Source organism: Oncorhynchus gorbuscha, linkage group LG03, assembly GCF_021184085.1.
Source record: "Oncorhynchus gorbuscha isolate QuinsamMale2020 ecotype Even-year linkage group LG03, OgorEven_v1.0, whole genome shotgun sequence".
In the NCBI taxonomy this organism is placed as follows: domain Eukaryota; kingdom Metazoa; phylum Chordata; class Actinopteri; order Salmoniformes; family Salmonidae; genus Oncorhynchus; species Oncorhynchus gorbuscha.
The window spans coordinates 72,515,087-72,529,493 of NC_060175.1; the positions used below are offsets into that span (position 1 = coordinate 72,515,087).

General features: G+C 42.7%; 1 protein-coding gene across 3 annotated transcripts in view; it reads left to right on the top strand.

Annotated features, from left to right (window-relative positions):
- LOC124031856 (ral GTPase-activating protein subunit beta-like) overlaps positions 1–14,233 on the top strand; it is a 40,566-nt gene extending 26,333 nt beyond the window's left edge. The window contains exons 18-30 of one of the 3 annotated variants that reach the window (XM_046343623.1): positions 682–830; positions 1,142–1,329; positions 1,770–1,873; positions 4,974–5,129; positions 7,868–8,077; positions 8,341–8,499; positions 8,627–8,795; positions 9,204–9,323; positions 9,652–9,788; positions 10,045–10,153; positions 10,390–10,462; positions 10,755–10,903; positions 11,152–14,233. In XM_046343623.1, the coding sequence (XP_046199579.1) occupies positions 682–830; positions 1,142–1,329; positions 1,770–1,873; positions 4,974–5,129; positions 7,868–8,077; positions 8,341–8,499; positions 8,627–8,795; positions 9,204–9,323; positions 9,652–9,788; positions 10,045–10,153; positions 10,390–10,462; positions 10,755–10,903; positions 11,152–11,348 (1,920 nt within the window). In that variant the 3' untranslated portion in view covers positions 11,349–14,233. The remainder of the gene's footprint in view (positions 1–681; positions 831–1,141; positions 1,330–1,769; positions 1,874–4,973; positions 5,130–7,867; positions 8,078–8,340; positions 8,500–8,626; positions 8,796–9,203; positions 9,324–9,651; positions 9,789–10,044; positions 10,154–10,389; positions 10,463–10,754; positions 10,904–11,151) is intronic. The other 2 variants (XM_046343624.1, XM_046343625.1) reach the window with 2 other exon arrangements.
- Positions 14,234–14,407: the final 174 nt, after the last annotated feature.

Genomic DNA, 14,407 nt, shown 5'->3' on the forward strand with positions numbered 1-14,407 from the left:
TTTAATGAAGCTGCCAGTTGAGCACTTGTGAGGGGTCTGTTTCTCAAACTAGACACACTAATGTACTTGTCCTCTTGCTCAGTTGTGCACTGGGTCCTCCCACTCCTCTTTCTATTCTGGTTAGAGACAGTTTGCGCTGTTCTGTGAAGGGAGTAGTACACAGCGTTGCAATTTCTCACACGGAATAGCCTTCATTTCTCAGAACAACAATAGACTGACGAGTTTCAGAAGAAAGTTATTTTGTTTCTGGACATTTTTTTGCCTGTAATCGAACCCACAAATGCTGATGCTCCAGATACTCAACTAGTCTAAAGAAGGCCAGTTTTATTGGTTCTTTAATCAGAACAACAGTTTTCAGCTGTGTTAACATAATTGCAAAAGGGTTTTCTAATGATCAATTAGCCTTTTAAAATTATACACTTGGATTAGCTAACATCATACCATTGGAACACAGGAGTTCCATTAAATCTCTGCTGTTTCCAGCTACAATAGTCATTTACAACATTAACAATGTCTACACTGTATTTCTGATCATTTTGATGTTATTTTAAATGGACAAAAAATGTGCTTTTCTTTCCAAAACCAGGACATTTCTAAGTGACCCCAAACTTTTCAACGGTAGTGTATGTGGAGTTAAATATGTGTAGCGTGATGCCTGTGTTTGACATGCGTTTCTGTCAGGACTGTCTGATGGAGGTATTGGAAATTGTAGAGCTGGGTATCTCAGGCAGCAAGTCCAAACAGGAGCAGGAGGTGAGACACAAGGGAGAGAAGGAGCACAACCCCGCCTCCATGAGGGTCAAGGATGCAGCAGAGGCCACCCTTTCCTGGTGAGGCTCTAAATCCAGCACAATGCACTAAACACCTTGGATGTGTTCATTAGACACCAACTGGAAGGAAAGTGGTTGATACAGGTTGGGACTACCCATACTTGTCCAATAAGAAATGCTTATTTTTGTTCTGATTTAAAAGGTTTTGCTACAGTGTGCTCTAAAAGAAATGACTGCATTTATGCTCAGAATTTCACATGGTCCATTAATAACTAATCACACAAATTATTGTTTGATGGTCCCATCTGGGGATCAGTCTACTCTTTGAAATCACTATCTGTCCCTCCCCTCCCTCTCTTGTTGTTGTCCAGTATTATGCAGGTCCTGGGGGCCTTCCCATCCCCAAGCGGCCCGGCCTCTACCTGCAGCCTGCTAAACGAGGACACTCTGATCCGCTACGCCCGGCTCAGCGCCACAGGGCCCAGCAACTTCCGCTACTTTGTCCTGGACAACTCGGTCATCCTGGCCATGCTGGAGCAGCCACTGGGCAATGAGCAGAGTGAGTGTGGTGCGTGTAAAACCGTTTTCTAAAGCAATAATTCACGTTGGTTATGATTTACTGTGGTACTAGCACGGCTGTGGTGGTAGACGGTACGAGGCGAAGACCGCATCGCAGCCTTGTTTATAACCACAATAATTCACGCCCACTCATGTATTATTGCTTTAGTAACGTTGTCCTTTATGATTCTTGTCGTTCTTTATATTTATTTGCAGTTTGTAATATTGTTGTATTTGGTGTTTGTGTTACTCAATTTGACTCATCTTGTAAAGTGAACAGTACTGAGACTGATACATAAATGCTAATAGGATAGTGTCTTATGACAGTGAGTAGGCATCTCAGTGGCAGGTGGCTAGTCGGGTGGCAATTTAGGCTCAAACTAGTAGTTGGTTTCCACGTTCATTGGGAGCCCGGTGTAACTGCTTCTGCTGTCTTCTCAGACCCCAGCCCGTCAGTGACGGTCCTAATCCGGGGCATGGCCGGCCGACACGCTTGGACGATGCAACTCTTCCACCAGCCCAGAGGAGCACGGGCCAACCAGAGGGTGAGAGGAGTTGGCCCACTGTGCCACCTTGGTCTGCCAGTTTTACACACTCACACCGTACTGTGAGTGTGCTAGCATACTAAACTAATGGAGCCAACTCCAGCAACACCATCCAACAGCAAAATAGAGGCCTTCACCAAGAGCAGGCACCATCTGAAGCTGTCAAGATTAGACTACTCTCCTTTTATTTTTTTTTTATTTTTTACGAACTCTGATCTATATTTTGTCTATACACTGCATGCTGTGAATGTGTACAAGACAGCCTAACTCATTTTATTATATATATATATACACACACACGCACGCACGCACACGCGCACGCACACACACGCACACGCACACGCACACGCACACGCACACGCACACGCACACGCACACACACACACACACAGATTGCCTTGCAAAAATATTCATCCCCCTTGGTGTTTTTCTTATTCTGATGCATTACAACCTGTAATTTAAATTGATTTTTACTTGGATTTCATGTAATGGACATACACAAAATTGTCCAAATTGGTGAAGTGAAATGCTCCAGAGTCTGCAACACCACTAAGTAAGGGGCACCACCAAGCAAGTGGCACCATGAAGACCAATGAGCTCTCCAAACAGGTCAGGGACAAAGTTGTGGAGAGTTGTACAGATCAGGGTTGGGCTATGAAACAAATTCAGAAACTTTGAAGGTCCCATGGAGCACCATTAAATCCATTATTTTAAAAAATTGAAAGAATATGGCACCACAACAAACCTGCCAAGAGAGGGCAGCCCACCAAAACTCACAGACCAGGTGCAAGGAGGGCAGTAATCAGAGAGGCAACAAAGAGACCAAAGATAATCCTGAAGGAGCTGCAAAGATTGGACTATCGGTCCATAGGACCACTTTACGCCATACACTCCACAGAGATGGGCTTTATGGAAGAGTGGCCAGAAAAAAGCCATTGCTTAAAGAAGAAAATAAGCAAACATATGGAAGAAGGTACTCTGGTCAGATGAGACTAAAATCTAGCTTTTTGGCCATCAAGAAAAACACTGTCTGGCACAAACCCAACACCTCTCATCACCCTGAGAACAGTGAAGCATGGTGGTGGCAGCATCATGCTGTGGGGATGTTTTTCAACAGCAGGGACTGGGAAACTGGTCAGAATTGAAGGAATGATGGATGGCGCTAAATACAGAGAAATTGAGGGAAACCTGTTTCAGTCTTCCAGAGATTTGAGACTGGGACAGAGATACACCTTCCAGCAGGACAATGACCCTAAGCATACTGCTAAAGCAGCACTCGAGTGGTTTAAGGGGAAACATTTAAATGTCTTGGAATGGCCTAGTCAAGCCCAGACCTCAATCCAATTCGGAATCTGTGGTATAACTTAAATATTGCTCTACACCAGCGGAACCCATCCAACTTGAAGGAGCTGGAGCAGTTTTGCCTTGAAGAATGGGCAAAAATCCTAGTGGCTAGATGTGCCAACCACCCCCCCCCCCCCAAATTTTTATTTTTTTCATTCCAGGTTGTAAAGGCAATAAAATAGGAAAAATGCCAAGGGGGTTCATACTTTCGCAAGCCACTTTGTGTGTGTATATATAATCTGTATATATAATCTCAGCAAAAAAAGAAACGTCCTCTCACTGTCAACTGCGTTTATTTTCAGGAAACTTACAACGTGTAAATATTTGTATGAACATAAGATTCAACAACTGAGACATAAACTGAACATATTCCACAGACATGTGACAAACAGAAATTGAATAATGTGTCCTTGAACAAAGGGGGGGGGGTCAAAATCAAGTTCTAGTTCTTGCCTTCCACCAAGGCACCTGCAAGTTCCCGGACATTTCTGGGGGGAATGGCCCTAGCCCTCACCAACCGATCCAACCGGTCCCAGACGTGCTCAATGGGATTGAGATCCGGGCTCTTCGCTGGCCATGGCAGAACACTGACATTCCTGTCTTACAGGAAATCACGCATAGAACGAGCAGTATGGCTGGTGGCATTGTCATGCTGGAGGATCATGTCAGGATGAGCCTGCAGGAAGGGTACCACATGAGGGAGGAGGATGACTTCCCTGTAACGCACAGCATTGAGATTGCCTGCAATGACAACAAGCTCAGTCCGATGATGCTGTGACCCACCGCCCCAGACCATGACATACCCTGCACCTCCGAAACGATCCCGGTCCAGAGTACAGTGTAACGCTCATTCCTTTGACGATAAATGCGAATCCGACCATCACCCTTGGTGAGACAAAACTGCGACTCGTCAGTGAAGAGCACATTTTGCCAGTCCTGTCTGGTCCAGCGACATTATTGCCGGTGATGTCTGGTGAGGACCTGCATTACAACAGGCCTACATGCCCTCAATCCAGCCTCACTCAGCCTATTGCGGACAGTCTGAGCACTGATGGAGGGATTGTGCGTTCCTGGTGTTACTCGGGCAGTTGTTGTTGCCATCCTGTACCTGTCCTGCAGGTGTGATGTTCGGATGTACCGATCCTGTGCAGATGTTGTTACACCTGGTCTGCCACTGCGAGGACGATCAGCTGTCTATCCTGTCTCCCTGTAGCGCTGTCTTAGGCGTCTCACAGTACGGACATTGCAATTTATTGCCCTGGCCACATCTGCATCCTCATGCCTCCTTGCAGCATTCCTAAGGCACGTTCACACAGATGAGCAGGGAACCTGGGCATCTTATTTTTGGTGTTTTTCAGAGTCAGTAGAAAGGCCTCTTTAGTGTCCTTAGTTTTCATAACTGTGACCTTAATTGCCTACCGTCTGTAAGCTGTTAGTGTCTTCACTACCGTTCCACAAATGCATGTTCATTAATTATAAGCATGGGAAGCAGGGTTTAAACCCTTTACAATGAAGATCTATGACGTTATTTGGATTTTTATGAATGATCTTTGAAGGACAGGGTCCTGAAAAGGGGACTTTTTTTTTTTTTTTTTTGCTGAGTTTTTATTTATGTATATATCTACCACACACACATCCCATCTTTTTGGTAGCTGTTTACACCAGCAGTTAATACTAATACTAAACAGTAAAGAATACACCACTGTTATTAAAACTAAAACAACTGTGTATATAATAATTCCTTGCTCTCCTACAGCAGGTGTTTGTCCCTGAGGGCCGCCCAGCGCCTAACAATGACGTGGGGATTCGCTACACTGTCAAGCAGAGGCCCTTCCCTGAGGAGGTGGACAAGATCCCCCTGGTCAAAGCCGACGTCAGCATCCCAGACCTGGACGACATCGTTAACAAAGAGGTGAGATGGACCGAACCGCACCATGATCCCAATAGTTAGGATACCATTGGGGAAAGTGCCAAAACTCTTGATAATCCTACCTTTCTTATCCTCTCCTTCAAGACTAACAATTTGAAAGTACCTTGATAGATTTTCATGTTAGTTCTTTCACCTATCCAGTTCTTTCAACTATCCATTGTCATGAAGGAAGGAAAGAATGCAAGTAGAGGAGGGTAGGTGAGTGTATTTGAACACAGTCCTTATCAGTGATAAAATGTAGTGCAATATAAGCTATTTCTAAAGTGAATGACTTTTTAAGAGAAAATTTGGCACAGAGCATAAAGAGAGTAAAAGGTGTTTTTGGAGACTTAATATTATTTGGGTATATTGTTGTTGTGGAGTCAAGTGTCTTCTATGAACTGACAGGATGAAGCGAGTGTGACATACACACTGAAGAATAATCACCCACACGTAAGTTGTCCCATCTTTCAGGAGTCTGAGGCAGGTCAAATGTTAACCAGATCACTGATGGGTGGAAAATGGAGAATACTCACATTATGTTACTCCTTAACTATCTAATCTGGGTTACTGGGGGCTCTATTATATCAAAGCCAGAACAATGTTGTTTTGCCTTATTTATGCCACTCAGATATTAATAGAGCCCTTAGACTAACATCGATCTGTTCTTGATTTCAGTGGTTTTGGTAGAGGTATGGTTGTGGCAGAACTTGGTTTACTTACATTGTTTAAGATTATAGGGTGGGTACAGTTTCAGGTACATATACTAATATATTTACAAACCTTATACAATGTGAGATTTGAGTGTGTGTCAGGATTGGGGTCAATTTCATTTACATTGTGACTCACCACCTGGATTCGGTTTTATGTTGCAACATTTTACATTTTGTTTTTTACATTGGATAAAAGTAGAGACTGCTACAAAATGGTATATCACACTGCATTTTTGAGGAACAATGGGAAAGTAATTCTGATTTGAATGTTGATAAAATTGTAAACTCACTTTTGAGAAAATGGCCTTTGCATGTTTTGGTATCAAGTGAAGAGCTCTTTGTCTACACCCATTCAGCATTGTTCAAACCCTCTTAAGCTTTAGCCCCACCCATCTCGTTTCGCTCGCGGAGCGTTTAGAGCACAAACTTGATGCTCTGGCCGATGATTTGTTTACCTCTGGATAAAATGAAAACAGCCTGAGCAGCTCTGCTAGCAACAATTTCATTACGCCTTTTTGCAACGTTTACTGACACCGGCCATATTCATCGGGTGTTGTACACTTTATTTGATTTATTTTACCTTTATTTAACTAGGCAAGTCAGTTAAGAACAAATTCTTATTTTCAATGACAGCCTAGGAACAGTGGGTTAACTGCCTGTTCACGGGCAGAACGACAGAACAGGCAGACAGAACAGATTTGTACCTTGTCAGCTCGGGGGTTTGAACTTGAAACCTTCCGGTTACTAGTCCAACGCTCTAACCCTAGCTTAAGATGTACAGTGGGACAAAAAAGTATTTAGTCAGCCACCAATTGTGCAATAATTTGCAAATAAATTCATTAAAATCCTACAATGTGATTTTCTGGAATTTCTTTTTCTCATTTTGTCTGTCATAGTTGAAGTGTACCTATGATGAAAATTACAGTCTCTCATCTTTTAAAGTGGGAGAACTTGCACAATTGGTGGCTGACTAAATACTTTTTTGCCCCACTGTAGCTAGCTAGCTAGGTAAACAATGAACCTTGCTAGGTAAACAACGTGTAAGATCACACACATCACGTAACGTTAGCTAATGACTGCTAAGGTTAGCTAGTTAAACAACAATTAACACAGTGGCAAATCATGCCGTTTACTACCCTGCATGAATATGCTGGGAGCTAACCATCCAGGTTGAATGTTATCTAGCTAACATTCGGCTCGAACTAGAAAAGCAAATGGCTCTGGGATACAAATAATATCAGATAGGCAGCCAGCTAATGTTAGCTAGCTAGCTAACAATAAACTTTAGCTTGAATTAAAACCACTTCCTGTGAAAATGAGAAACGTGCAACATCTGAGAAATTAGCTAGCTAATGCTAGCCTATTTTACCTGTATACATCATCATGAGTGATGGACGCGTTTCCCTGTCACGAATGCCATGCCACAATTGCCCTTAGTTTGAAGATGTAATCCGGTGGCAGATGTTTTCTCCACCGCAGATTTCAAAACTTAATCCTCCAGAAAGTGAAGAGCAACACTTATGCAGCTCCACTACACACTCCATTTAAAAAAGGCTGCATTCGACAGGATTACCAACACAGACCGACCAGCTCAAATAGGTTCTGTCTATCTATATGGCAGATCAATCCTCTCTCCTCTCTCTGCATGTCCAGCCCGCTCATTACCTCAGCCAATCATGGCTAGTGGGAAAGTTGTTGTCTTTTTCTGTGGCTTAACCAACAAGGCTCATAATTTAAATATTGTTATTCGTATTTACAGATGACATACATGTTTGTTATTTAGGCACATCAAAGTTCACATGTTCGAGAAGGCATTTCTGCTAAAAAACACATTTTTTTATTTATTTTTTATTTATAACTGTCTCCTGTGAAGTCGTGACCTGCGACATGCGACTAGTTTCCTGAATCGGGTCACAATTCAGGAATTTCAGTTTACTTCCTGAATTTAAATCCAATTTAACCTAACCCTGGTGAGTGCTTTGCATCCTTATAGTCACACAAACTTGACCTTGTCCGTCCTCCTCTCAGCTGGGGATGCAGCATGATAGGCTGCGCAGCATGATGGCCAAGCAGATTGAGTATGAGTGTTCCCTGGAGCGCCACAGCGAGGACGTCTGGAGTTCCAAGTCATTCCCAGACCCCCTGACTGACTGCAAACCCCCTCTGCCCGCCCAGGAGTTCCAGACAGCCCGCCTCTTCCTCTCTCACTTCGGCTTCCTATCTCTAGAGGCACTGAAGGTTTGGAACTGTCGTTTCATAGTGTTCAGAACTGAAGTTTATGTCAGTGGTTGGGAACTGTAGTTTGTCAGTGGTTGGCCACTGTTGTTTATGGAAAATGTTATAATTTTATCTTAATTCCATGTTTGGTCTCTCTGCCTAGCCTTCTGTCAGCTACCGTCTTGCCTTCACCTATCGCAAAATCCAGTTTCTGGGTTTGATTGAAAAGGGGCCATAGCTCTAAAGCATGACCTGTTCACGTTGTACTGACTCTCTTACTTCAGGAACCGGGCAACAGCCGTTTACCCCCTCACCTCATCGGACTGGAGTCCTCAATGCCAGGGTTCTTTGATGACATCGCCTACTTGGACCTGTTGCCATGCCGACCTTTTGACACTGTCTTTGTGTTTTACGTGAGGGCGGGACAGAAAACCAGCCACGAGGTGAGAACTTTACTTTTGATTAATTTTCTCATGCCAGTTTACACTATGTTTGTATTGATCCACTGTGTTATGCATTGTGATTGGTAGATCCTGACCCACTGTGTGAATGATACATTGTAATTGGTAGATCCTGAGGAACGTGGAGACGTCGTCCAGCGTCCAGCCCCACTTCCTGGAGTTCCTGCTTTCTCTGGGCTGGCCCGTGGATGTGGGACGGCACCCCGGCTGGACCGGACACCTGGACACCAGCTGGTCCCTTAACTCCTACAGCAGCGACAATGACTCACAACAGATAGGTGTGCCACTCACCCCAGGGGTCGTAACCGACATGGAACCCAGGGTATTGGTGCATCTCGGGGGATTAGCTTTGAAAGCTAAAACATGTGCATGGGTCTCAGTAAAAAGTAAAAAGATGAAGATCCGGGCGTATATTGTCAGTGTGACACATTCACCATTGAAGGTGTTCGCTCGCTGAGCTAAAGCCAGGGCAATGTCTTGGTTGACTCAGGCTATAGAAACAGCATAACAAAGATTATTATTGTAATTCTATGTCTCGGTCAGGGTGAATAGGTAATGCTTCATAAAGCCAGGGTGATAGCCAATATATGTCTTGTTTTGCCCGAGCCATAGTACACATTTTCTTATTCTAATTCTATATCTCAGACGAGGTGTGTAATGTTTCATATTTTACTCTGTCGCCATAGAGGAGGCAGCTCCACCGGGGGACACGGGAGGTTCTGTATTCAACGGGGAGAAGAAGGTGCTCTACTACGCTGACGCTCTGACTGAGATCGCCTTTGTCGTTCCATCGCTGACAGACTCCGGTCAGCATTTACAAATGCTCGTATATAAATTGTCATTTTATTTTTGTCTTAAAGGGACATTACATTAAGGTTTGTCAGATGTTTTCAGACCTCGAAAGTACTCTGTCAAGATGAGTCCACTTACCTATTCCATTCATTTTGGATTGTGGCAGAACAGATGGCCTGGGACGTGGTCTTATGTTAATGGTAGATCCCTTTTGAAGTGTAAAACATCTGACAAACTTTGATGATTTTGTTGTTGTTGTGTAATGTCTTTTTTAATGCAGCCTATGTGAAGATACAGTTTTGCCCATCCCTGGGTGGCTGATAGCTGTTTTTGTGTTTACAGAAGATTCCTCGGTGCACAGTGACTCTACAGTGGAGGCGGACACACACACAGACCTCCTGCCTAGTTTACTAAAACAACCCAAGCTAACACTGGAGCTCTTCCCCAATCACTCAGACAACCTAGCAGCTTCCCAAAGGGTAATTAACCCACAATCCTACATTAATAATAATATATACCATTTAGCAGGCACTTTTATCCAAAGCGACTTAGTCATCTGTGCATACGTTTTACGCCATGCTCTACCAACTGGCTGCATTGGCCCTTTTTAAACTAATGCATTGGATACAGTTTACATATTTGAATGCTGGTTTCTTGCATTCTTTTGAGGAATAGATTAATTCTCAGGGAGTCTCGACAACCCTATGCCTGTGTATTTATATCTCTCTCCTCTAGCAGAATTCTATGGTGAAGACTAAGAGGTCCTCCACAGGAAAGACTGCCCCTCCCCTGGGGCCTGAGACTAAGGTGCTCGTGGTCTGGGTGGAGCGCTACGATGACATCGGTAAACAACCTCCGATAACTTCCCCTAAAAACCATTGTGCGTCCCCTAGTACAGTTTCACTTTACGTCATCATGGCTCCCTGTCATTTCTGATGTCTGTCCTTGTACAATGTTATGAGACCACTCATGATTTTTTTACTGTTCCGTTAGGACCTGCCTTTTGAAAGTGAGAAACCAAAGTGAGAAACTGTTGAAGGTGTTTCCCCTCAAATGGCCCCGTTGTTGTTTTTCCTCTAGAGAACTTCCCTCTGTCTGATCTCTTGGCGGAAACCGGTACTGGTTTGGAGGCGAACAACAGCACTTCCTGCAGGTAGGCTACTAAGACCCACACCCAACCAAACACTAACCCTAAACACTTACCAAAAACGATTGTAAATTAAGCTTGAGTAAGTGTTTCAATATTGTGTCAAATTAAAGTTAGGCCACTCTAAAATCCACTGTGTCACATTTTCAGTAAGTTAGTTTGCATCACACTGTGATAGTGAAGACCAAGTCTCATATTTCCTGTTGAATAGAATGGAAATGTCATGTCTTTCTTCAAACCCCACCACTTTCTCTCTGCACCTCTTTCCCTCCTCCACTTCAACTCTCCCCCTCTTCAGGTCTGGGCTCCTGGAGAAGGACATGCCCCTGATCTTCATCCACCCCCTAAGGACGGGTCTGTTCCGGGTCAGGCTCCACGGGGCCATGGGCAAGTTCAACATGGTCATCCCCCTGGTGGATGGCATGGTGGTCAGCCGCAGAGCACTAGGTGACCAAATCATCTCTTTTTCTCTAATCTCTCATTTCTCTGTTTCTCTCTCTTTCTACCTCTAGATTAATTTCAACGGTCTCTCTCTGGCTTATAGTCATTTATGTTATGCTTCCTTCTCTACCCATTGCCGTGTTGGCGGTTTTGTCATCCTGCCCCTGGGATATTACAAACTACAAATATGACTAAATTCCACTCCTATTTTGTTTGGCTCATTATGTCACATTCTACTTGCTGTTTTCACCCAGGGTTCCTGGTGCGCCAGACGGTCATCAACGTGTGCCGGCGGAAGCGACTGGAGAGCGAGACTTACAGCCCGCCGCATGTGCGGCGCAAGCAGAAGATTGCAGACGTTGTGCACCGCTACCGCAACAAGCAGCTGGAGCCCGAGTTTTACACCTCACTCTTCCAAGACGTGGGGGAGGGGAGGCCAGTTCACCTTTGACCTCTCCCCTCCCTTTGAAAAACAATAACAGACACACACTCTCTCTCACACACACACACACACACACACACACACACACACACACACACACACACACACACACACACACACACACACACACACACACACACACACACACACACACACACACACACACACACACACACACACACACACACACACACACACACACAGCCCCAGATTCTCTATATTTATACAGTTCTATTTTGTTATTTATGTCAAACGCTGCCATTGACGTTGAGAGCAGTGTCAAAAAAATTGTTACCAGGTGCAAGCAGTACATTTGTAGTACGAACACATCTGAGCCTGTCTTTTTGGTGGCTACTAAGCCCCAGTTAAGCTCGGAACACTTGGCATTGAAAATATACTGCACATCCTTATCAGTCTACTCTATTCTTTGTGGCACCAGTTTCTGACGCTCTATAATTTGCAATAGGATAATCTACTTTTGGTCTTTTTTAAATATTGTGATGAAGAGTGGACAACGTTATTGGCCTTTTAATTCTCCATTTTAGAGTTTCTGTTTTTAATGAATATGTACCCTAAATGTAGATGGACCAGACTCCTAATATAGGGTTACTTGATCATTTTACATGTATCATATCGATACAGATGGGGAGAGGAAGGAGAGACTCTGGGATTTGGGCCGATACCGTGCGGGTGGTTGTGGTGAGAGATTTGGTGAACTGCAGTTGGATCAAGACATTATACGCGATGGATCCATATATTACTTTGAAAGTGTTTACATCTTATCTAAAAACGATCGTAAAAAAAAAAAAAGTATTCTCTCATGTATCTGTCCAAAGTCTTCCATGTCATTGAGAAAATGGAGTTGAACATTGCAGCAATATTAGGCATTGGTCTGCTTATTTACTGAGTCTCAAAACATGGGAAAATAAGCAACGACATTTAAAGGGGTACTTCACTCCCTTATCTAAATTCTTCTGTTTTCATACCAGTTTTAAGGTGTAGTGGTGAACTATCCCTTTCATGTTGGTTAGCTACTAACTTATAGATTGCATAGATATTGTTCTTACAATGAAGTGGACCAGTGTTATTTGTTCCGGCACTGAACCATTTTGACGTGTAGGTCATATTGCACTGTTTGTGTGAGACTGCAGATGTCGACATTGCATCTGAGGTGTTTCTGCTCTCGTCTGCAAGTCTAATCAGATCAGTCACTCCATCCCACGCAACGGCATGTCTATACTGTATGCGTGATTCAACACATGGAAGTGATGGAAGATGAGCATACGGTTCTTCTCCTTTCTGCTGATGGCACATGGTTCTTCTCCATTCTGAAGAAGGCACACTTTGTCAGATGATGTGTCTAGGCATTGCTCTTCTTTATCAGAAATGCATTTCCTTGTGTATGGAGAAAAGTTGTTGGTCTCTTTGAATGTGTGAGATTGTCTCAAAATCTATTTTGTTTTTTGTCGCATCTTCTAAAACAAAATGTTACGCGAAAATACACTTTGTTTCATTGGATGGCAAGTTGACTGATAGGCTAGTTGTATTAAGGAAAGGTCAAGTACAGTTACATGTGATTAGGAATCAGAAAATGATTAGAATTAACAGATTTTCATATTCACTGCAAATTAACAGTTTTATTCCATCTATACAATCGTGAGTTTACTTTGCGTATTGCAATTGGTTTACAGATTTTTGTTTACTTACTGTGCTTTTAAAAGCCCTGAAGCGAACCCTTTACTGTCTGCCTGTAATAATGTGCATTTATTTATGGCAATGATTGAAAAGGATAAACCTCCATACATATTTATTTGATCTTTATGCACTGAGCACATTTTTATATATTTTTTTTTTAACTTTTTTTTTTTTTTACAGTGGTCTGCAGTTTGGAGATATACTCAAGGAAGAGTTTTATCTTATGAAATGTAAATGACGAAAAGACTTAGGGTCTATTTTAACAAACTTAACGCAATGGGGCGGTAGCACTATAGGTCCAGGGGTGTGTCAGAAATATTTTAGCTATTTTCACAGTGGGAATTATGGGTACAGTAGCTGGCGGTGGTGCGAAAAGGCTGGGTTTTGATAAATAAATAAGTTCTAGATGTGTTGAGGTGCTCCCTGGCTAAATATGTGGTTGCTTCAAGTTGTGTATTTCTTTTATTTTGTTATCCAATCCAATTGGACATGCCAGACGTTGTCAAAAAGCAACATTCAATTTACTATTGATAAGACCCCAAAAAAGACAGTGAATAATATTCGTCAAATTTGAATAAAAACAAAACGACTTGTTTGAAATAGGCTACATCTAAATCCAGTTACAGGCACCAATTACTCCCTGTGGGCATATAATATTCAGACAATGTAGACTATGGAGTGTTTTACACACACACACTTTTCACAGGAGCTGGAAAAAATTTGAATAGATATTTATTTGTCTGAAATAGACCCCATAGTCTACGACATGTTTAATCTATCATTTAATTAGATTGTCTTACTTTTTGATGGTTTTATGAATGTATGTGCTTTTGCACATAGCCTACCTTTTTTTTGTTAAGGAACAAAAGTATGGAATATTAATTAATCAAAGCAATTGCATACAATCAATAGCTAATCTTATCCTGAATTACTTATTTGTCGTTTGGTAATATTTAAGAACTTGTGTTGTACAGAAAGGAAGAATTATATGTAAAATATAAGAAATTGTGAGGTTTGTCTGTTGCATTCCTCTTTTAAAAAGGCAAAAACAAAATGTATGTATGTATGCAACTGTCTGGGAGAATCACAGTGGAAAATGAATGTAACCTGCATTGATTAAAACGTATCTTTTCATTTAATCCTTTTGATCCCCAACCTTTGTTTACATGGTGTCTGAGGAATAAAGTTGAATCACACTTTTTCATGTTCTCTGAATGAGTGGATTGTTTGGTGCTGTGCTACGAATGAGTCCACAAGAGGTCCCCTTGCGCTGACATTTATAAATCGGACACTGCTGCTGTTGGCGTTCAACTACAGTGCTCGAGTCCGTAGGAACTTGGTGGTAGCAAATAGTTTCTCAGACCCTCGTCATA